Source organism: Biomphalaria glabrata, chromosome 17, assembly GCF_947242115.1.
Source record: "Biomphalaria glabrata chromosome 17, xgBioGlab47.1, whole genome shotgun sequence".
NCBI lineage: Eukaryota > Metazoa > Mollusca > Gastropoda > Planorbidae > Biomphalaria > Biomphalaria glabrata.
This window is the reverse complement of record NC_074727.1, coordinates 25,313,722-25,337,560: the sequence shown is the minus strand read 5'-3', so window position 1 is coordinate 25,337,560 and position 23,839 is coordinate 25,313,722. Positions and strand designations below refer to the sequence as shown.

At 35.5% G+C, this 23,839-nt stretch overlaps 3 protein-coding genes across 4 annotated transcripts in view; 2 read left to right on the top strand and 1 right to left on the bottom strand.

The window, feature by feature from the left end:
* The first annotated feature begins 1,582 nt into the window (after positions 1-1,582).
* LOC106067130 (zinc finger protein 385B-like) lies at positions 1,583-9,844 on the top strand. 2 transcript variants are annotated; one of them, XM_013226270.2, is made up of 7 exons: positions 1,583-2,163; positions 3,291-3,418; positions 4,035-4,167; positions 4,825-4,971; positions 5,445-5,530; positions 6,685-6,805; positions 8,056-9,844. In XM_013226270.2, exons 1-7 carry the CDS (start codon positions 1,698-1,700, stop codon positions 8,232-8,234), a joined length of 1,260 nt encoding a protein of 419 aa, XP_013081724.2. In that variant the 5' UTR covers positions 1,583-1,697; the 3' UTR covers positions 8,235-9,844. The 2 variants fall into 2 exon arrangements, with proteins under 2 accessions (XP_013081724.2, XP_013081723.2); XM_013226269.2 differs by having other exon boundaries at positions 1,585-2,064.
* Positions 9,845-11,009: 1,165 nt separating this feature from the next.
* Positions 11,010-19,103, bottom strand: LOC106067140 (U5 small nuclear ribonucleoprotein 40 kDa protein-like). Its single transcript, XM_056014936.1, has 9 exons — positions 18,830-19,103; positions 17,512-17,641; positions 16,929-17,022; positions 16,417-16,582; positions 15,775-15,897; positions 13,228-13,348; positions 13,033-13,115; positions 12,357-12,522; positions 11,010-11,134 (listed from the first exon to the last, which is right to left on the bottom strand). Exons 1-9 carry the CDS (start codon positions 18,926-18,928, stop codon positions 11,085-11,087), a joined length of 1,032 nt encoding a protein of 343 aa, XP_055870911.1. The 5' UTR covers positions 18,929-19,103; the 3' UTR covers positions 11,010-11,084.
* Positions 19,104-19,139: 36 nt separating this feature from the next.
* LOC106067129 (uncharacterized) overlaps positions 19,140-23,839 on the top strand; it is a 54,267-nt gene continuing 49,567 nt past the window's right edge. The window contains exons 1-2 of the mRNA XM_056014929.1: positions 19,140-19,428; positions 19,671-19,733. The gene's annotated coding sequence lies outside the window, so the exon portion shown is untranslated. The remainder of the gene's footprint in view (positions 19,429-19,670; positions 19,734-23,839) is intronic.

Genomic DNA, 23,839 nt, shown 5'->3' with positions numbered 1-23,839 from the left:
TAATAATGTTAATAATATATACTAATTATTTAAATTTTAATTTTTGGGGGGTTTTATCGACCCCTCCCTCTAGTATGTTGCCGGTTTGGTGGGTAGGGGTGGGACGATTGCATCAATTCCGCCCCCGCCCCGACCCTTAACTTTCGATTGGGGGTGATCCAATTTTTTTGCAGAAATCACAAATTGTTAACATAATCAGTTACATTTCTATATGATAAAAGCTGCTCATTATATTTTAACAAATCTTAATAGTATGTCGTTCCCCTTCTGGTATGTTGGGGGCGGGGCGGTCTATTTTTTTTTATTTGCAGAAATCCCTCAATCTGAGATATTTCTATTGGATAAATAACTTTGGGACTATGACTCTCAATTTCATACTTCACTGCTAAAATAAAAAAAAAATATATAAAAAAAATTGGTCTAGGCCACCCGATTCCTTCAACGTCTTCCGAATTTATTATTATTTTTTTTTTAATAATAATTATTATTTTAAAAAATATAAGGGTATGTTAAATGAATATATGGAGATGCTGTGGCTGAGGGGTAAAGCACTTGGAACCGGAAGTCCCGTGTTCGAATCCTCGTGAAGACTCTAGACTCTAGGTGGACAACTTCGGGGGTCTACAGACTTCTTGTACTCAAATTCCAAAAAGGACTCTTTAAATGTTATTTCTTTGGGAGGTCATGAGACAATTTTCCGAAACTGATTTTTATGTAATCAACTTTTTTTGTTGCTGTTGTTGTTTTTAAGGATATCGGAAATTATAGAAAAAGTTGAATTGGATCTTCTTTCGATTTTTTTTCCTGGCAATAACTGCATTGCCCAACAGGTCTATAACATCTTTTTGAGGCAATAGAAGTAGTTTGTAGGCTAACTTTTTTTTTTGTATTGTTGAAGTTATTCAAACACTATAAATCATAGGCATACTTGGAATTCAAATATATTACAACTAAAAAAAATCTTTATTACTTTAATCTTTGCGATGGCCGCCCAATGAAAGGTTGTTGTGTAATATTAATAAGGTTGACATCGAACTTGATATCCTGCTAAGATAAACTGCTAACCGGGAAAATTATAGGCCCTAATGATTTGGTTACGCGAAATGTCACAGCAACCCTACGACGAAAGATATTATGAGACAAAAGATTGGAGAGATTGATGGCAAAAATATAATAACACCATGAATACTTTGTAAAATTATATAATAATTGATACATTTAAATAAGAAAACACCTTTTGTCATCGGGTTTCTGAGCCCTTGTGTGTCGTGAACCCCTTCGCGTCAAGATTTATGTGCCACTGAATCGACATGTGTAAAGGAACGATCGAAACTTGTAGGCCTGATAAATAGCAATAAATTTGTGAAATAATTGAAATGGAAAGTTATACAATAGAGTTATCTGAAAATGATATAATTTTATAAATTGAAGCATCCTTTTTGACAGGATTTCAATAGATATTTTAAGTGTAGAGAAATACAAGTCAAAAGAAATAAATCAAGAGATGTAGATTTAATTCATTAGGATTAATTTGGAAAGGATTTTATTTTTATGATTACACCGACTTTCGAAGGGAGACTACTCGAAAACGTTTTTTGAGTAATACACTACAATATGTAGACACTCAAGATGTACGACCTGCTAAAAATTTTTAAATTTTAAGTATTTTAAACGTATCACTAAAATCCGTAGAAGTGATGAATGCTAAGAAAGTCTATTGCAATGTTTGTGCTCTTTTTCTAAATTCATCTGATCAATATGCTATGCATTTATTAGGAAAACAACATGCCCGGAAAACACAGATATCATCATCACAACATGAACATGATCATCATGATTATGATCCTAGCAGTACCAGTAATATTAGTAAGATAAGTGTCATAACTGTTAGTGACATTGTAAATTCAAGCTCAACTAATATGATGAACTCATATAATCAACAACAATTGATCTCAAATCAGCAACAGATGGGCTCATATCAACAGCAGTCATTTTCAACTTGGTTGCAGCCAACATCAGAAATAGCTTACCAACAAATGGCTACACTTGGCACTGCCTCTGAAGGTGAAGCAGCATCACATTTTATGAATACAAATTATCAGAATACTGGCTATTTCTTTGACTATGGTTATGGCTATGGAAACAATGGTTATGGACATATACGTTAGTGAAAATATTTTTAAAACACTTTATTTAAGTTTATAAATCGCTGGTCTACTTTAAACAAAAAAAAAATTATTACATTTATTTGCTTTTACTCAAATTTAAAAAAATTAATTTCAAAGTAAAATTCAAGAAATTGGAAAATTAAAAAGACTCAACAAAAATGACTTTTAATGAAAAATGTGTACTTTTGAGAACTAACACATCACATATTTTGAAGAAGTTATTATTAAATTAAATAATCCAGAAAGAGAACATTCATTTAAATGTTTCACAAAAAATATAAATACATATAATATTATTCATAGTTAAAGATCTGAAGTATTTTAATTCTATATTAAGACAGAACATAGTGCCTGGAAATAAGTATTTATGTAGTGTCTTAAATAATATTGCTATATATAATAGAACATTAGTCTAGAATGATGTAACTATTTTTTAAATAGATCCACTCTTTGTCCTATAATTTATATTTATAGTATATAGACCCTACATACAATCTATTATTTTATATTTACAATAGAAATAAAAAGGTCTAGTCTAGCTCTATTTTAAAATATTTATAGTTTCTTAGAATTATATGTCTACCTCTAAAATCTAGATAATACTAGTTTAGTCAGGGCAGGATTTAAGGGAGGGTAGGGGCTGCTACTGCCCAGGGGGCTCCACAAGGAAGGGGCCCTCCTCACATTAGAGAAAATAAATCCATATTATATATATTTTGATGGGTAAGCAACTTTACATTTAAAAAAAATGGAAACAAGTAATGTAGTAGAACTTAAGTCAATTGTTTAATGTGTGTGCACTGTGTTCAGTAATCAAACAATAGAAAGATTACTGTAGCTTTTTACTTGTGTAGGGGTGTAAGCATCATAGTATTGGTGTTTTTGTTTTTGTTTTTTTATGAGACGTTATAATTTACCTATAATATATTAGAATTGTATAACTAAATATACCAATCCCATTTTACCTATTTCTTAATATCGGTTTGTTGTTAGGGGATATATATATATATATATATATATATGTGTGTGTGTGTGTGTATATATATATATATATAATATATATATATTTATACATACACACACATGTAGCCTGTTCCTAATGAGTCATGATTTATTGAACAGCATCACAAAACACAGCTAGCTACAGCAATAACAGCAACATCCCTGTGTCAGAGAGTATTACTCCAGTTATGTCAAGTGAGGCCTCAGCAATAAGTCAAACAGCTACCACAAGTAATCCCAGTCAAAAGGTTAGTAATAGGAGTTCAAAGGTTAAGGAAGAGTGCAGTATTTCAAGCCTTTTTGCAGACCCATATTTTATCTTTCCATTTCCTAACCAGTGGTTGAATATCCTTACCACCACTATACCACAGAACTGTCTGGATCTTAAATCAAAATGAGCTTTTGTTATCTGCTAACACATGTTTTTTCATGAATTTGTATTAATGAATGAATGAATTAGGATTCTTCTTATTCATTCTCATTATTATGTTTGAGGTTTCAGATGACTAATCCTATATCTGAGATGAACTGTGCAATGGTTTTCAGATCAGTCAGCTCTTTATATAGTTCTCTTCTATAGGGGTGTTTTGGAACCAGTTTCTTGTTCAGGCCTCTCAGTGAAGGAAATGGTTAGCATTCTCTAGTGACAAGCCACAAGAGCAAAAGTCACTAGTAACATTTTTATCTGCCAGAAAATCATTTGTTTCATTCTCATTTTGTCCGGTTCAGAGGCAAAAAATTATATGTTGGTCATATCAGGATAAATTATTTTTAAAAAGCATCGCTTTTCTTTAAATTTGATGAGAGCTTGTCTTTTGGTTTATCTACTCACTGTTATTTTATTTTGTTACTTTTTTTTTTCAGGATCAGTCAACACAGCCTAAAGTGAAAAAATCTAGATTTTGCTCTGTATGTTTAGTAACACTGACATCTCAGATCCAGGCTGACATACATTTTAGTGGCACAAAACATAAGAGAACTTTGGCTATGAAAACACGTAGGGGAATTTTTTCTTTCTTTATAACAATTTTACTACCTAAAAGACATTTGGCAAGGTATAGGTTGTATCCAAATCTCATTCATTGTTGTCCTTTGGGATGTAACATCAAATGCACTTAATCATTTAAGTGTCATGCGGTGTATGCATCAAGGTTGCCACGGAAATGTAAAAAGGAAGTTCCACTATTGGATCTATATTTATATACAGTCATTAGAATAAACTTCTGAAAATACCAAGGCGTATTAACCACCCAGATGCACAGTGGCTGAGTGGTAAAGCACTTGGCTTCCAAACCAAGGTGGGCTCTCGGGTTCAGATCCTGGTGAAGACTGTAATTTTCAGTTTCTGGATCTTTAGGGCACCTCTCAGTCAAACCAGCTCTAATGGGTACCTGACATTAGTTGGGGAAAAGTAAAGACGGTTGGGCACATGACACCCTCATTAATCATGGGCCACAGAAACAAATGACCTTAACATCTTCTGCCCTATAGCTATGTAGCTGTTAATAATCAAACGTTTAATTCATCGTATAAAATACTTAATAAACATTCACTACAACTGAACACCTTTCACACATTTGTTCAATATTAAAAGCTTCTGAGTCCATCTCTGATTAAAGTTTTTATCACATTTTATTTTTTTCTTTCCTCATAGAATCGATAATAGCAGGAGAGAAAAGGAAAAGAGAGGAGTACTGTGCAATCTGTAACATTCCTCTTTCTTCCAGTGTTCTAGCTGAGGCTCACTATGCTGGGTCCAAGCATGAAAAGAAACTGAAGTTAATGACTGCAGTTAACACGGGTAAATCTTTCATTGACCCAATAAAGATATTATGAAAGAGTTCCTTGTTGGTGGTGCTTTTTATACCTAACAGTGCTTCGGGAAAATGATGTATGTTAAGAAGCCAATGTCTGTAGCACTAGTTGTTTGAGTTAATATTAAAGATGTTTCTGCCTTTTACAAGATATTTAATTAGTGGCTTGGGCTGTAACATTGTTCAGTTATGATAATGTAGCTAGAAATCATTTATAAAAGTTTGAGTCTTTGATTATGAGGTGAGTAGGTTACAACTCTACTGTGTCGTTAGATAATTTTGAAACATGTTTAGTTAGGAATTATCAGGGGAAGAAAAAATGAATGGTATAATTTTTAATCAAATGTTTATTTTTGGATTAAAATAATATCAACATTCACTACAAAATGAAAGATTTGCTTAAAATTTAATCTTGAAAAGGTTAATGCTGTAATTATTTTCTGTTGTTTTAATTATGCAGCCACTCCTGTCCCAGTGTCCAGTCACCCAGTAGAAACATTAAATACAACAACTGAAGTTGTAGCACCAACTTCTACAACCACTGAAGTAAGTTATGCATGGAATCATCTTTGTGTGTGTGTCTCACAGTATGTTAAAAGTTAGTTGACCTGGTTTGAACAGAAAAGTCATTGGCATTATTTTTAAAATAATCAGTCATTCCTAAATGAGTTTTAGTGCATTAAATAGACTATAATTATGTTTTTTTGTAATGTGAAGGAAATCTGTAGTCCACTTTTTCACTCTCTGTTTTCTTAAACGTATTATCAAATCTTTATTGAGTGTATGTAGTAAAGCTATTTTGAGTTTTAACCAGAAAGCTAAATTTCAAAGCATCTCCAAAGTTGAGTTTGAATCCTTTTCTGGAAATTAATAAAAAAAAACAAAAAAAAAAACATTGGCTTAAAAGTTTATAATGTAGACTTGGATTATATGTTATATGATTTACATTTTCACTATTCTAGAACAGAATAGAAGAATCACATTTATAATCAAATTAGGCAATTTCAATTATTCATATATATCCCTCTGTTCTAAGTGTGTTATTGTCACTGTGGCATCTTAACCAGTAACAATGTAGGAGAGGGTTATTAACCCTAGCTGGCTACCTACCAAGGAAAGAAAAACTCTAAATGCAAACCTCTGCTACCTTCCATTTATATCTGTATATGGAAAAGACTTTTGGAGCCTATAAGGAAGAAAAATCAGGAGTTAGTTACCTTTAGGCAGCATGCACCACACAGAGCTGCATCCTGGCAGAACCTGTGAGGCTGCTGATCTCAAACTGTATTGGGTATTTGTTATTCCTTTGCTGTGTAGATTGGGACTGCTATATGGCACTGAAACTGTTAACACTTCATCTCAAAACTTCATTTTTGAATTTGACTATTTTACCAATACCTCTATTCAAGTTGCAAAACCTGGATCCTGGGTGGACATGGTTCTTGAAAGTGGCTCTAATGATTTTCCTAGACATTTAACAGCTGATTAATATTTTGGATGAAAAACTTAAGAGGGGGTGGGGTGGGGTAAAAAAAAATATTTTTTAAAAATATAACATTCATTAGTTATTAAGAGTAAAATAATTGCTATATAAGTTGTCCATAGTCTTATCAATCTACATAGAAAAAGGTTATAAAACCTAGTTTCATTTCTACAGGTTATAGACCTATATTAATGTATCTTGTTTTTCATTGACCAAGGTTTCAGCGACTGTACCAAAAGTAAAGAAAGAACTGGATGCGGAGACAAAAGCCAAGCTTTTTTGTAGCTGTTGTAATCTAGCTGTTAACTCCCTTGCACAAATGACAGCTCATCAGAGTGGTAAGTAACTTTCCTTCCAGATTTATTTTTGCAGTGCTATTTAGGTCATGTATCTTTTTTTTTTCTTAAACAATACTTTAAAGAATCATGCAAAAATAAAGTTAAAGTTTTTGTCTAAAGAAAAAAAAAATAGGACGTCAATTCCACAATCTCTTTCATAAGGAAATTAGAATTCTGGCTATGTCTTGAACTTCTGAATTTCAAAAATACATTTTAGATGTAAAAAAAACTTAGAAAGTTTTTAGATCTACTTTTGAAGCATATTTTCTTTTTAAAGACTAAAATTAGATTTTTTAAAATGTTATCGCATCATCATTAAAATTATCTTAATTTTTGTTACTTATTAAAGTTCATAGTTAATATGGCACTCTTTAGCTAAAATTATCTTCATAATTTTTTTAGATGTGGACAGTTTAAAGAGATTTAATTAAGACTAATGGTGAGGATGAAAGTGCCTGATTATTGTTACAAAATGTCTTATGGCAAAAAAAAAAATACATTTTGTTAAAAATAAATAGATGTCTTTAAAAAATTTAATGTAACAGAAAACTAGATAGCTGGAAACTTGGGGTGCTTTAAATAAAAGATTTAATGTTTTCTGTGGAAAATGCTTTATTAACAAGTTGTTACAAGCTCAACACAGCTTATTTCTTTACAAATTACACACAAAAAAGTTTCCACCACAATTTGAAAAGATTAACAGTTGACCTTTAAGCCCTTACTGCAGTTGTCAGAAAATATCTAACCCTCCCTAAAAGAAGAGATATAACTCTCTATCAATCTTTTTTTTTAAATAAATTCACAGAAAAAACTAATAAAAATCTTTATTATAGAGATAAATAGTAAAGTTTCCCTTTCAGACCTTGTGATCTATGGGACAGATAATGTTAAGGTCATCTATTTCTTTGGCAACTGTTAAAGAACAAGGTAACACATGGCCTTGCACAAGGACCAACTGCCTTTACTTTCCCCAACTTAAGACAGGTACCCATTAGAGTTGGTTCGACTCAGGAACACCCTAAAAATTCTTTAATTAAATATTCCAGTCTTCACCGTGATTTGAACGAAGGTCACCTTGATTTAAATGCAGGACCCCAGGTTGGGAAGCCAAGCCCGGCTGAGAAATGAGGAGGGTAGGACTTGAGTTGTGAAAAGGTTAATATTCAGAGTTCCCTAAACTAAAAGAAATACAATGAATTTGACATGTTTGATCAAACAGTTAAGGAAACTTTGTTGTCTTTTGTCATCAGGTAAACAACACAAGTTGAAAGCTCGTCAGTTGCCATCACAACGTGCTCAACCATATCATATTCCAACCAATAAGGCAGCCTCTAACTTTGCACAAAAGAATAACTCTCAGCGATTCATACCAGACTTGAAGTCATCATTCATCTTTGGTGAAACTACTCACCAAAATATTTCCTTTTGATTGAACAAGACTTTCTGAGGATTCATTTAGGATTAAAACTATATTTCATTGTCTGATGAACATTTGTGTTTCTATTTGTCAAATTGGTTATCTACAATCTCCTTTGTGACCAAGTGCAACTATTTGTTTTGATTCAAACAATAGACTTTCATTTGCCCAATGACTTGCATAATGTTTGACATTGTCCAAATAAAATTCTCCATTAGTCCTGCTCATTGACTGGTTCATTTATTTCATGATTTCTTGACCTTGTTTGTAAACTTTCTCTTCAGTATTTTGAAAATCATTTTGACTTTGAATGATTTCTTTGTGTTTCTCAACTAAATTCTCATGATACTGATTGGATTTTATTTATTTCAAAATCGCCTCCAAGTGTTGGAATGTCTTGACTTCTTCCTGTATCTTGGATTTTCTTCACTGCTGATGTGCGTTTTGAGTGCTGATTTCAATCTGCTGTTCTCCAGTCAGATCTACATCAGCTCCAAGATAAAAAAGTTATTCACCTGTTTATGATCAAATCAAATCAATTTCTTTATTTTTTTCTATATGAATATGAACAGATATTTCTACAAAAGTGTTGTTGGCGTAGTTCTTTTTAACTTAGTTGTTTGGCGCTGTTTGTTATAGAAAACCTAGACAATATCAATAACAATCTTATCTTGGTTAAACATCTTGATAGCTTTTCCCAAACCACCAACTTTCTTAGTTGTTTTTTTAAATCTATATAATTATGTGTGAAATAATTCAACTTATTTAGTATTCTGTGCTTGTATGGTTTGTAAATGCTGTTATTCACACTACTGATACATTCTAGAACATAGAACACACTTTTGTTTATTTGTGTGTAGCATAAGTATGTTCTTACTTGAGTGATAGCAGTAGTTCTCTATTTAGAAAGGTTTAAATTTATTTGAACTGGATTGAACTTTTATTTCTCTAAGTAATATTTTAGCCATTAATTAGATTTTTGTTTCTTAACATTAAAATTTGTTTTTTTAAACGTGCAAAGTAATTGGTATAATGACCTATCATTCTTCATAATAGATACATGTGTTAACAATTCTTCAGTTGTTTAGTCAAACTTCTATTGTACATGGAAAGTCATTTTTTTTAAAAAAAAAAAAAAAGGTGATTAATAAGAAACTTTTTTTTTTATCTTGAAAATAATTTTTCAGCTCCTGTCCATTTCATTGAGATGTTGAGTTTGTCTCATTATTTTAATCCTGATGCTATTGAATGTATCCTTTCATTTAAAATTCTGTTTCTCCTTTGTTGATGAAAAAAAAAAACGCTGGAGTCAAAGCACTGTGTGTATATGAGAGAATGTATTGACTCAGCCATTCTTTGGAAAAAAAAATTAGTTTGTAGCCTTGATTTTTTAAAAAATATTTTCATTTTTTTTTTAAATTATTTTGAGGTTTCAATTCAACTAAACTAAAGAAATTTGGTTATTTTGTTAAAACCAGTTTGTTATGATCACTAATATTGTAATCATTTTATCATAATTGACCTTATTACCAAGCAGCTAGATGTGTCAGTATCTCTCATATATTTGTAAATTTTTATCACTGAACTCCATCAATATTAATAAAATTATATTTATATGCAAACTGCCTTTTCTATATCTGTACTGGCAATGTTTAACTGAGAAATCAAATGATGGTCTCATTTTTTTACAAACTGGGAACATTGAAGATATTGCCAGTATAATTTAAACTGGGTACAATGAAGGCATTGCCAGCATAATTTAAACTGGGTACATTGAAGGCAATACCAGCATAATTTAAACTGGGTACATTGAAGGCAATACCGGCATAATTTAAACTGGGTACTGGTACATTGAAAGCACTCTACCAGCATGATTTAACTGAAAACTTTGAACATACCAGCATGATTTATACTGGGAATATTGAAAACATTACAGTATCAGCATGACAAATTTTATTGTAAGTTTGTAAGTCCAGTTTTATAGGACTTGATAGTCCAATAAAACAGCAAGGTAAAACAAGCCAAATATTTTAAAGAAATTCTTTTTTAAAAAAACAATGGAAAGAGCTCTGCACTTATAACTATCAATAAAGTAGAATTTTTGTTTAAAGTTTCAACTCGATCTGAGAATGGATGTGGGAGAAATAACATGTGCAAACTTTACACCAGATTGACAGACTGAGTTGTACAAAAAGCCATTCTGCTGAAACCATTATAAAGCTCTTGTTACTCTTCTGTGACAAGATGCAGCTGTCTCTACTTTATGCTTTTCTTATCACATCAAATTAAAGTACATCTATAGGACTTTAATTAAACCAAATAACCTTTTTTATATAAAAATAACTGAAACTAAACTATTGTCTTTAACAATTGCTTTTACTGGTAACAGAGACTTAATTGATGCTCTTAAATACCTGATAAGACTGTAAAGAACTTTATATACAAGGAGAAAATTGTTGTAAAGTCTCCTATCTTGAAACTTCTCTGTCTTGTCTTTGTGGTAGCTACACAAGACTGTAAAGAACTTTATTTACAAGGAGAAAATTGTAAAGTCTCCTATCTTGAGACTTCTCTGTCTGTCTTTGTGGTAGCTACACTTCTTGGTTTGCAATTTCTACTTACAAAAACTAAATATTTCTTAATTTTAATAAATATTAGTCCTAACATTAATAAATACATATATCACTGAAAGACTCATAATTTTATTGCAGCCTATTGAGTCCATATCATTCTTTTTTTACATTTCAAACCATAAAATTAGAAACAAAAAAAAAACTCAACAAGTCATTGTGCATGTTGTGTGTGATTTAATCTATTTACAAAAAAAATGGTATGACATCAACAAAATCTAACAGTTCCAACTTATTCTAACTCGCCAAGGTAAATCTTCTTATCACTGGAACAAGATGAAACTGAAATAAAAAAAAAAATTACTGAATGACATTTGTTAGTACTACTATTGAATTGATAGTTTTTTAATTGCATAAGTGTATCTTAAAAGTAAGTTTGACTAAACAGCTGCCACAGCTTCAAGGGTTTAGCTAATTACAATCTAAGTTTACATTTAAATGATACTTAAAACACAGTCTTAGATAACTAAAGTTGAAGTACATACTTAAACCATAATACACAAAATATTTTCTGCAGTGGATATTATATGTGAGTACAGTGAGTCCTCACTTAACAGCGGGTCTGTTTAACAGCAATTTCAAGTTATGATGGACTTTCATGTATAACTTTTAATTTAAATATATGACCAAATTTCAAAGGATGGTCGAGCTAGCAGTGAACAGTGGTGTGTAGTGTACGATATGCTGGTCTGAGTCAGCTCATCTTGGCAACAAGATTGCTCTTATTCACTGTACTTACTCACTAGTACCTTAAGTTAGTTTTTTTTTTGTACAATTTTATGATCACAATGTATCCCATCAACATGGCTGACAAAAGGAAGAGTACAACTCCTACAGAATGTTCCACTAAGAAGCCCAGAAAAAACATCGACCTAGACATGAAGATGAAGGTCATACAGAAGGTGGAATGAAAGTCTCAGCCATTGCTAGTAGAATGTGGTTTCTCTGTCCATCATTTCAACCATACTTAAAGAGTACGGCAAACAGAACTGTTAGATATAAGGCTATTACCACCAGGGAGCACGAGGGCCTGATCCATGAAATGGAGAAACTGATGGTGATTTGGTTTGACCACCAAATAAGCAAGAAAATAACCCTTAGTGTCAATATCTTTACCATGCTGAAAGCATGTGAAGAAGGCTAGGCTCTATAAGTTAAATTTATTTGCTTCAATTTTAATAAAATTGTATTTTCCTGAGCTACAACCTGTTTATGCTTTTTTTTGTTAATGAAAGTAAAATTTTTATTAAATTTCTTTGCAATAATTTAAATTTTGTATCAATAAAATAATGTTCTGTCAGATGTGTTTCCTTTACTCGTTATATATAACCTGTGAAAAATACTATATGTAATTTCAAGTGTACACAGTACTGTATCAAAACAAAAAAAGGAACTATTTACTCTATCTACCATAAAAAAATTATTTATACCCAACCTTCTGGTCCCTAACCCCATCATAAAGCAGGGAGTAGTTGTTTAGTAGTAAAAAAAAAAATTGCCTTACTGATTGGTTCTGTAGGGTGAAAGTCCACTTCATTGACAGATCCAGCATGCCCAGGCAACTTGTAAACTACTCTGCGTGAAGTGGTGTCCCAAACATAAACAAACCTATCTCCCGAACCAGCAGCCACACGACTACCATCAGGTGACCAAGCACATCGAAGTAAATTCTGAGATAATGAAATATAAACAAAGTGATACACAGAATCTATAGTACTGTACATTTAAAAAAAAAAAAAGCTTATATAATTTAGCGGGTGTGGTGGCTGAATAAAGGGGTCTAGGGTTTAAATCCTAGTGAAGATACCTATTGATCATATAAATATATATAAATTATCTTTAAGCAAAAGGCTAACAAATAATTTTTATATATAAAGACCAGATTAAATATCATTTTACTTTTACAAATATAAGGAAGAACATAAGGTAGCGGGAAAATTTTGTCTGTTGCAGACATGCTCTGTTTCAATGTCATCTTAAATAAGACCTTCCAATGCTAGACAACCTTCATCTTAGAATTTTCATTAATACACACACACACACAAAGACTTTAGTTCTATATGTTGATCACCATTAACAAAATGTCTTATATAAAATCTTTCGACCAAGAAATTAAAGAAAAAACAGTAGATGACCAACTCAAATAAATTAGAAACCTATACAGTAGATGCAAAATTCACCTTTTCAAATGTGTGCTGATGTCCAGACATTATTTTCACACATCTTTCCTGTGGTGCATATGGCCTTACATCCCAAATACGCACTGGAATATAGAAACATCATGCACCATATAACATATACTAGGTACTATAAAATAGTCAACAAAAGCAAAAATGACCAAGTCAAAGTTGACTACATGATAGAATTGGACTTACATGTGTTGTCCATTGAGTTACTAAGTAGATATGAGCCTTCAGGGCTGAGTTCAACACCAGTCACTGTGTCAGAGTGACCTCTCATTTTGTACAGAATAGCATTCTTTCTTAGATCCCAAACCTGACAATAGAAATAGAAGTTTTGACTTCATCTTAATATCAAATGAAAGATTTGTCAAAGCCTTAGATCACACACCTAACAATACAAATAGAGTTAGACGTTTTGACTTCATCTTAATATTTTATGAAAGATTTGTCAAAGCCTTAGATCACAAGTTCTGAATTGGGGAACTTTACTTAAGAAAGGTAAAAGTCAAACAATGTTTTAAAAAAATCATCATTAATGAACTTGAAGTGAGGCCCTGGACAAAATGCCTTCACCTTTCATTTTATTAAATTAGAATGTAGATTGGCTTTATTTGTTCTAGAGGTTTTTGTTTTTATTTTTTAAATAACTTTTACATTTGTTTTTCAAGAAGAAGTCTAATTAGGAGCCACAAAGACTTTTTTTTTCCACCAACTTCAACAAAATGATAGTGTTGCATTGCATTACTATGGGGCTGATTTTAGGGTGATGAAAAAAATTGTCTTTTTTTTAACTCTCAACAAGAATGTTAAGTATGTCCTGAAGAATTGAGGCAACAATTGTCGTAGTTGGGCCGAACCCTTTTAATCATCAACATAGGACGCCATCTTAGGCAGGAAGGACATGTTCACAACAAAAGACGCATAACTCACAATGACTAAGGGCTATAACTTACATATCAACTATTAACAAAGAACCAAATTATTGATTACCTAATATTTCAACTGACATTTCATTTGTATTAATAAACAAAAACAAAAAAGGTTCTTTCCATATTTAAATTATGACAATTAGTGTCAGTGTTGCTCTTAATCAATATTTGGAAAGTATGTTTATTTATAGCAGAGGTGCCTACATGCAAAAAGTGAAATGCGTATTCCCAGACCTGGAAATGTGTATTTTGAGGGGCAAATGTGTATATTCCTAAATGTAAAGAAATATATTCAGGAAAGACTAAAATGATGGCATTCTTGTCATTGGGCAATGATTTTATGATCATAATGCATATAGTGTATTACACATTCCATAATAGCGGCAACAGAAAATTCATTCAAAAGAATGGGGATTTCCGTTACTAGTGAAATTAGACTTAAACCAGTTGTAAGGGTTTGCTTAGCTGGATCAGTGACATCTTATTCTAATGTTTTTCTAATGGCAATTTCTTTACAAGGTATCCAGACACTGGAAATATTTTATTATATTTTGAAAGAATTCAGATTTTCGTCTCTCACACCATTCTTTGCAGAGTTAGCAATGAAATCTTTGGCATCCTCTACAATCACTAAAAACAAAAATTTAAAGATTTTTTTTTTAAGGCAGACAATTCTTATTAGTCATTGAACTTGTTTCTAATAAAAAAGCTTCTCACTTTTATCCCAAAAGAACTCTCTTCTGAATTTGGTAGTTTACAAAAAATTGAATCTACATCGAGAATAGAGAATAGTTCTAGATCTGTTGGCAGCTTCATTAACAGTTGATTTGTTTTTTAATATAAGGGTATTTATCAATCCCATGGAATAGTAGGCTTTATCGTAAATGTGAAATACTAGAGCAAGATCTATTTTTTAAATTTTAGATTACATGAAGGATAAGAAAGGAGATCAACAAATCTCTTTATAAGATGGAAGAAATTTCTGCTTTTGAGTAGATCTAGATCTAGATACAGAAATCTAGAGCCTTGAGCTACTAGACCTAGATCTAGTCAGTAGTCTAAATCTATAATTAGATGTACTTTGATCCAGATTAGTTCTAAGATCTAGATCAATTCTAGATATTATTTTTAAATCTAGATTTCTGTAAATCCTATTAGCCTATTGGTGCCTGACATCGTAAAATATCTCTAGTTCTAGATCCAGTCTAGATGAATTAGAACTAATGAGCCAATTGATTGCCAATCAGTTTCAAGACTTAGTGTAAGCAGACACATTCAAAGGAACTCTGCTTTATAGATCAGTAGGATCTAGTAAACATTTTAAATCTTCGCGTGCCAACTGAGGCGAAAAAAAAACAACGATACAATGCTGTGGTTGATTAATAAGAATAGTCCATTTTTAAGGCATTGACGCACTGATCTATATATTTGATTAGCAAGAACTTTTTTTAAAGGGGAAATGCGTATTTTCAGGAGTTAAACCGTACTTGTGTATTTTCGTGTCCATTTGCGTACAAAATAAGCAAGATGCATACTTGTAGGCAACTCTGTTATAGGGACCTGAGAACACTATAAACAAAATATAAGTTATGTGATAAGAAATAGAATATATTTTAATAGAAGTGTTAAAGTGGCATTATTTATTAATTTCATAAACTATATGTACATGTATAAAATATATTTAGTTGTTAGATACACTGAAAATAAAAGTGAAAGAAAGATAGGCTTTTTTTATTTGGTTGTTTTCTTATGGATTGAGGATTAATAGAAAATTGAACAAGAGAGGGCACTGTAGCTATTTTAAACTAACCTTCAGTTCATTATCTATACCACCAGAGATAATCTGTTCTGCTGTATCATTAAAAGTTACTGCTGTGACTTGATATGTGCATTGAAATGTGTTGATAGTTCCTTTCTTACGAGCATCCCAGGTCTGAAAAAGATTAAAAAGTAAACAATATTGAAAAATTATTTTTTTTATCAGTTATGGGCCATCAAGAAACAGGTGGTTAGACAATAACACAAATGAGGAAATCCAAAACAGGGTTACCAAGGCAATGAGGCTTCACCCATGATGACTTGCTGACCACTGTAAAAAAAATAATTAAACTAAAACTGTATGGCCATACCAAGAAGTCTTACAAAGACCTTCCTTCATGGAAGAGTACCAGGCAAAAGAAGACAGAGAAAGGGTTGGGAAGACAACATCAGAGAATAGAAAGAGCTTTTAGTCATTAAAAAAGACAGAAGAATGGAGAGATGGTCAACAGATCATGTGTGTTGCCTCAAAAGATTAAGTGATATATGAAATTTATTACAAATCTCCCAAAGTAATCTCAATTTTTAATTAAAATTTTAAGAATTTATTAATAGTTTAGTTGGATGTGTAGTTTAAACTTAAACATATTATTGTTATAGGCAATAAAACATAGTGCATAGATTTAAAGACAACCTTAACAGTTCCATCATCACTTCCAGTACAGAGCAGTTGTGGACCTCTTCGTGCTGGGTGCAGTGTGTTGACAAATGTCTGATGGCCTTTTAATTTTCTCATTCGTTCCCCTGTCTCAATATCCCAAACACCAACAGTTTTATCAGTGGATGCTGAGAAAAGCATGCTGCAAGGAAGAAAAATAAATTAGGATTCAGTAACTCCTTAGGTACATTTTGTATTCCAGTATTATTTTATTGGTTGATATTTTGACATTTTTAACTAGTACACAATCAATGGGTTTCTCTTGTTTAATTTATCTAAAGTTATAGATCTACTCAAACACAGTGCAGTGATGGACATAGATCTACTCAAAAATAACATAGTCATGGACTAACTTTTTTAGGATACAAGAATAGAATAATAATATGCAAAGTTTTAATTTTAAAGCAGGAAAAAATCATTTTGTTTAATACAGTAGGCTAGTGGAAAGATCAGTTGTTATACAGTTCAGCTTGATACCAAATAATCACCTGCCATCTGTAGAGAAGTGGACATCCATAATTGCTCCAGTGTGTCCCTTTAGCATTGCAAAATTTTCACATTCTCCATACACAGTCCAAAAATCTGTTTAGAAAAATGAGTCATAATGCTAAATAATACAAAATAGAAAAGTATACTGAATTATTTCTTCCTAATGATATGTTTATAATATTAAAAACAAATTTCTTTCATAAACCTAATGCTTTTTTGTGAAATGTCCAAATACCAGCACAACAACTTTTACATTTCCTCACAGACATTTGGTACCCAACAGAGCTGAGAGTAGGGTAGAGGTGGGTAAATCATCAATGCCCTGAATACTGAATTAAAATCCCACCAAGATTTTTAAACTTTAAAACAATGTTAAGTCAAACACAATATCTTTTGGTAATCAGGTCATATTCAATGGGAACATGATAACTTTAAACTACTCTGATAATATGTCATACATCACTTACTAAATTATTTGCTTACAAATATTTACTTGGCTTGAAACATAAAACTTTTTTTAGCATTTATATGTACAACCAGCAGTATTAAAATTACAAAAGAGTTAGTTAAAGATGTACTCACAGATAAGTCTGTCAAAGCCTGCAGATGCCAACAACTGTCCATCAGGAGAAAATTTACAACAAAAGATGTCTCCTTCATGACCAGTCAACAACATGATGGGAGCTAAGAGGTTTGAAGTTCGAGGTGGACCCTATGAAGTTTTAGTAATAGAAACATTAGGTAAAAATAATGGATATAAATTTGTAACCAAAGGTGTGAAGGCCATCTATATAGATATAATAAAATTGAGCCTGGATCACCTTACTTTATTCATCTATTGTAAAAGAATAGTATACAATAGATTGCTAGGTGTAATGCTTGATGGTCAAATATAAAGTCTGAGATTTTTAAAAGGTGTGACAATTATTCAATTAACAACTCTTGTTAGTTAGACAAACTAAAAGTGACAATGAATTTAAGAAAAATATTATCCTAGGATTTTATGTGATGATACAAGTCAACAGCTTTTCTCACCCATCTTTAAGGACATAAAACTTAGTTGATAATGACATTAATAGCAGTACAATATATTTATAATCATACAGAATTTTATATTTATAGCTGCTATACTGACTATAGTAAAGTGCAAAGCTCGATCAGCCCTAATTTGTATAGAGGTTCGATCGGTTCACTTTTTATTGCTAAAACTTTTTTATTTGAATGTTTACCAAATTACTACTATATTGCTACTGCGCTTGCACCTTTTTTTCTTCACTTCTGACACATACTATTTCCTTTTTCTTGTAAAGGCTAATGGCTAAGTTCATGATGAGATGAAACTCAAGATCTGATCAAGCCTTCCATCAGATCTAGTTTTAGACAAAAGCACAGTGATACATTAAATCAGATCTAGTTTTATAGACAAAAGGACGAGGAATTCAGATACCATCAGTTTTTTCATAAGTCAGACCATTACGGCGCTAGATCTATAAAAATCCAAATGTGAAAATTGCTGCTAGCTGGCTTAATTCGATCAAACTTTGCACTTTACTCTAGATTAGTCTAGATCTAACACTGATTAACATGATCATCATGATTGTTTCAATTTCAAATATATAATAATAATAATATAAATGTTTAATTTTGACTAACTTTTGTTAGTGCATACATCACGTAAAGTAGCAGATTATATTATAATTATAATGACGCGTAGGACGTAATCATCTTCTTTTTTGAAGTAACGTCTGTATTATATATATAAGACTAATAAGAAAGATAATTATATAGATCTAGAATGTGTATATACAAGAATATCTAGACACTCAATAATTATCGCGGCTTAGCTTTTTAATTGTGCAAAAATGCTGTTTAAAAAATAATAAAGATTAATTTTTCATACCGACTGAACAATTTGCTGTGCTCCGTAAGTAACCAATTCTTGTCGTGGCTTTTTAAACGGCACTAATGAACTTTCCATTGCTTTTCTTTTAAGATCCATAATTGATTTGTGAAATAAAATAATACAAATAGATCTAGTCCTAGTCTAAAATTAATTATAAGAACTTGATCTACAATAAAAACAAAACTTTGACAAATAGAAATCCAGATCTAGACTAGAACCTAGATTTTAGATTTCACGCTACTAATAACATATATAGTATATAGACTATAAGATACCGGTAGCGCCGGAAGTACAACAATGCTAGGGTCAGGCGGTGTTATCTAAACAAAACACCCCAGTGTAAAATCGGTTCTCTACATTAGTCTAAAAATTAATATATAGAGCCATTATTATTGTACAAGCGTATTATCTGCATGTTTAATTACAAGAAAATAAACTTGTAGAATATCTTAAAAGATTCAATGCATGCATTACTAATACTCTAATAGCAAATGATATTGCTGTCTCTGTCTCTAAGGATATTATTATTATGTAGCTTCCTAAAACATATCGAGATCTCTCTCATTTCCATGACTAGAACCTTTCTGTACAACATTGTGAGTCCATGATTCTAAGGTATATATAGTTATATACATACATCTATATCTAATAATATTTTAGTGGCATTGGTAGAACTGTGTTAATGTATAATTACTTATTGGTCCTGTGCTCTGGCGTAGCAGGGTATCCGTGGGCCCGGGTTCAGAAATACAACATTGCCCCCCCCCCCCTTTTCCCTTTTTTTGCGGTAATTTAAGTGTGACTGAATCAAAGTGAGACATACTGTATTTATTTTCAGATTACATTTCCAAGACAACAACACAAGACAGATAACGCAGAAAGTGCAAATGCTTCTCATGGGGTAAGCTAGGACGAGGACCTCAAAAGATTTTGAATGTGTTTTGTTCGTCACAAGTATAGGGACATGTAGAAATGTATCATGTTCAGGAGAAAAGAAACAATTAAGATCCCGAGGACTTTCCACAGTGCAATTATCATGACTGAATATAAGGTGACCATATATTTTGGGAGCGAAAGCGGGGCACATGTCGATCATGGAACCTAAAAGGAACAGGCTTAGATATTTTCGAGCAATATTTCAACAACTTAGATGTTATTCCAATACAACAGAATGTACACACACACACACACACAACGTAGGCCTACAGACACGCTACCACCTCATCGTACCGCGTGAACACTCCGCTCTCCGGGAGTGGCCAAGGGTACTGGTTGCTTGCCACTGATGAATGAGCAGTCGGCAAGTGTAAAAGCAATGGGAGACCTAGGCCCTGAGTCCTTGTCGTGGTGGTCTCGCTTAACCCCAGCCTGAAGGAAGCGGGCTAGGAGGCCTGGGAAACCTCTTGGCTTTAGCGGACAGACTGAGGGGAACTAATGAGCAGGGCGCGGGCTGTAGCCCTGGCTGGCATGGGCGGAATGTCCACTCGGCAAACTGACTGCGTCGGCCGGGGCCGAGCCCTGTGTGGCGGTACCGCCCTGTCCGGCCAGACCGATCGGTTTGGTGCTGGAGCGGGTAGCCCTCTCCTAGGACTCCCAAGTCCACGGTGGGGAGGTGTCCAGCAACGGTAGAAGGGAGTAACCGATACCCCGGGGGGCACCTCGAAGGCGGGGAACTGCCACGGATGTGAGGTCGGGGTGAAAACAGTCTCCAGGCCGTAAGCTCGAGGACCACGGTGGTCCAACATTCAAGTCGTTAGCGCGACTGGCACAGTCAAAGTCCACGACAATACTGCCTCCGGGCGGTCAACTAGCGTTTTTGGACAAAGGCAACGTGCATACATCCCCCTACCCACTCCCCCCCCCCACACATGTGCCTCAGCCTCGTACCTCTGGCAACAGAGCGTAGGTAGGAAGGAAAGCTGGCTAGAACCTTTTCGCGGCAATTCCAGATCCCACCTCATCGTGGTTGTCGCGTGAACACCCCATGTGGGGGTGGCCAAGTGGAACTGGTTTTTGATTACAGGTTTTAAAGGCCAGGTGATCAATGTAAAATAAAACAGCCACACGTCTCCGCCCCCCCACCGAGTGGGGGAGTATGGCTAACTTAGTAGCCACTGTATTCGGCTCACAAGGCTGAGTACGGGGGTGAAAAGACCGGAGCCCAGCGTGCTACGATACGGCGCGCCATAAACGTTGGGGGACCTCGGGGCCAGTGTTTCCGGAGACACCGGCATCGCACTAAGCCGCCACGCCGACGGCATTGGTAACGAACGTTGAAAGAGACGGTCTCCAAAATTTCCCCTCTCTCGAGGGCAAGCTCGCAGTGCCGACAATGGGTTCAGCGGTCTTGGACACCAGTCCAAGACATTCAGCTACTGTCTCAACGATTGGGACAGCCTATGTGTCTTACATGCAACCAGTCCGCCCCCCCCCCCCGGGGCAAAATTTCTCTCTATCTATGCAAAAGTCAAGTGTCGAAAACGCGGGTATGAGCATTACCGGTCTAACAGGCTCCGACCACACAACGGCAACGATAGGTTTGTGGTCGAAAAATGTGCTACTATCGGACAAGAAAACGCGGGAGGAAACGGTTTCCTCTGGATGTGAGACAGGTGGCCAGCATCCCTCGGGTACGACGCCCGGGCCCAGCCCACTAACACAGAGCGCCACGATGGCCTCAAGCACATACGGTGGAGTCGTGCCCCACCAAAAGACCGGCAATATCATAGGATGTGAGACAGGTGGCCAGCATCCCTCGGGTACGACGCCCGAGCCCAGCCCACTAGCCCAGAGCGCCACGATGGCCTCACGCACAAACGGGGGAGTTGTGCACCCCACGAAAACCCGAAAGGTGACCGTACTAGGAGGCAAGGCTAGAGGACGTGGTACACCCTCATTCACCAGAACCCGAAAGGTGAACGCACCAGGAGGCAAGGCAGGGGGGAGTGGTGCCCCCCCACCCGGTTACGACCGAAGCAAACAGCTACGGATTATCCACCTCAATCTGAATCGGCAGTTCTCGCTGAAACGGATCGAGGTCTATACGATAGCAGAGCAATACGAGGCAGATGTCCTATTGTGCCAAGAGACTTTACGCTCAGACGAGGGGCCACCTCTTCTTTACGGCTTCACAGCCTACCGGTGTTCCTGCTCGAGGTGCCAGGTACTTGTAACGTTCGTACGTAATACGCTTACAGCCCGAGTAGTGGAATCCAGCGCCCCTGCGGGACCCGGTGGGACTGACACTTTGACAGTGGAGGTGTACAAACATGGTCAGCGATTCACATGCGTAAACCTATACAATCCACCTAAGTCTGAGTTGCAATTCAAACTGCAAGAGCCTTTTGGTACAAGGATGATCGTTGCGGGTGATTTTAACGCTAAGTCCCCAGTGTGGGGATGCGCGGACTCCGATATCCGAGGGCGCCGACTACTTGAGATATGTGACGAAACAAATCTGGTTGTTTTGCAGGGCAAAGACAGCCCCCCGACCTTTCTGCACACCGGGCATGGGGGTATGTCGCGGCCAGACTTGTCCCTGGTGTCAACTGACTTAAGGTCACAGTCAAGAGTGGACGTGCTCAACGACGTCGGGAGTGATCATCTGCCGGTCTTGGTCACAATCGAACTCGGAAAGCTCAGCGTGAGTACCCCATATACAGAACCAAAATGGGTGTATAAACGTGCTAACTGGGATCTGTTTAGGAGTGCATCGGATGTAGCTCTGGACGGATTGGATATCCAAGCAGATTGCATTAACCGGACTTACGGACTCTTTGTCGAAGCCATCTTAGGTGCTGCTCGAAAAGCTATCCCGAGGTCCTACGGGGGGCGCAAGTTTAGTCACTTTTGGTCTCCCGCACTGGCACGCCTAATCCGACTAAGGCGGGCTGCACGCAGGCAGCATAGTCGTCGAAAAACCGATGAAACCAGAAGAGCTTACAACAAGCTAACGGCGGAGGTAAAGGAAGCCATTGCGGAGGGTACGAGACAGAAGTGGGCGAAGACATGTGCTAACCTGGATCTTGCGGACGGACGACAGGCATGGAAACTTCTCAATAACCTAACCAGGGCGAAAGAACCAAAAGCAGCTGCGCCCCTGCAAACGGCTCAAGGCTTGGTGGTCACTGACTCTAAACGGTCGGACGCTCTAAACCATGCCTTTGCGGCCATCTCTAGGACGGGTGAGAGGAGCGAAGTGTCGAAAGCTCTAGACAGCATCAGGAAGGCGAAAGCGAAACGCAGATATGTCTATGGTGAGGATGAGACGAGCACATTCATCAACTCTTTTACCTACGGAGAGCTAGACATTGCACTTCGGAAGTGCAAATTGCGCAAGGCACCGGGGCCAGATGGGATCAGCAACGAAATGCTGAAACATCTCGGTCCCATAGGCAGAAGGAAACTGTTGGATTTGATCAATCGTACTTGGACTAAGGGGGATTTCCCCAAGGCTTGGCGAGTGGCAACGATTGTTCCCCTGCTCAAAAAGGGGAAAATCCCAGATCGTGCAGAAAGCTACCGACCCGTCTCGTTGACGTCCAACGTCGGGAAGGCGGCCGAACGCATGGTCAACAGAAGGCTCACATGGTTTCTAGAAACGAAGGGTCTCATTGCTCCTGAACAGGGCGGGTTCAGGAGGCAACGAAATGCGATCGATCAAGTGACGTTATTCATGCAGAAAGTGGCGGATGGCTTCCAGTGGGGCAACACAAATCGACCTGGTCAGTCGACGCTAGCGGTATTTATCGATCTCAAGCAGGCCTACGACAGAGTATGGAGGCCCGGCTTGTTGTTGAAACTGATGAACTTAGGTGTCGGTTCATATATGCTTAGGTGGATCCAAAATTTCCTCACGGAAAGAACGGTACAGACTCGTGTTGGTAAGCACTTGTCGAGGAAACTTCCACTTGAGCAGGGGGTGCCGCAGGGATCGGCACTCAGCTGTACGCTGTTTTTGGTCTTTATCAACGACTTGCCGGCTCTTTTGAAATGTCAGAAGCTGTT

Coding starts and splice junctions, on each gene's coding strand:
- LOC106067130 (XM_013226270.2), top strand. CDS start 1,698: ATGAATGCTAAGAAAGTCTATTGCAATGTTTGTGCTCTTTTTCTAAAT. Junction 3,419..4,034: donor CAAGTAATCCCAGTCAAAAG/GTTAGTAATAGG, acceptor TTTTTTTTTCAG/GATCAGTCAACACAGCCTAA. Junction 4,168..4,824: donor AACTTTGGCTATGAAAACAC/GTAGGGGAATTT, acceptor CTTTCCTCATAG/AATCGATAATAGCAGGAGAG.
- LOC106067140 (XM_056014936.1), bottom strand. CDS start 18,928: ATGGATCTTAAAAGAAAAGCAATGGAAAGTTCATTAGTGCCGTTTAAA. Junction 17,023..17,511: donor AGGCTTTGACAGACTTATCT/GTGAGTACATCT, acceptor TTTTCTAAACAG/ATTTTTGGACTGTGTATGGA. Junction 15,898..16,416: donor GTGATGATGGAACTGTTAAG/GTTGTCTTTAAA, acceptor AATCTTTTTCAG/ACCTGGGATGCTCGTAAGAA.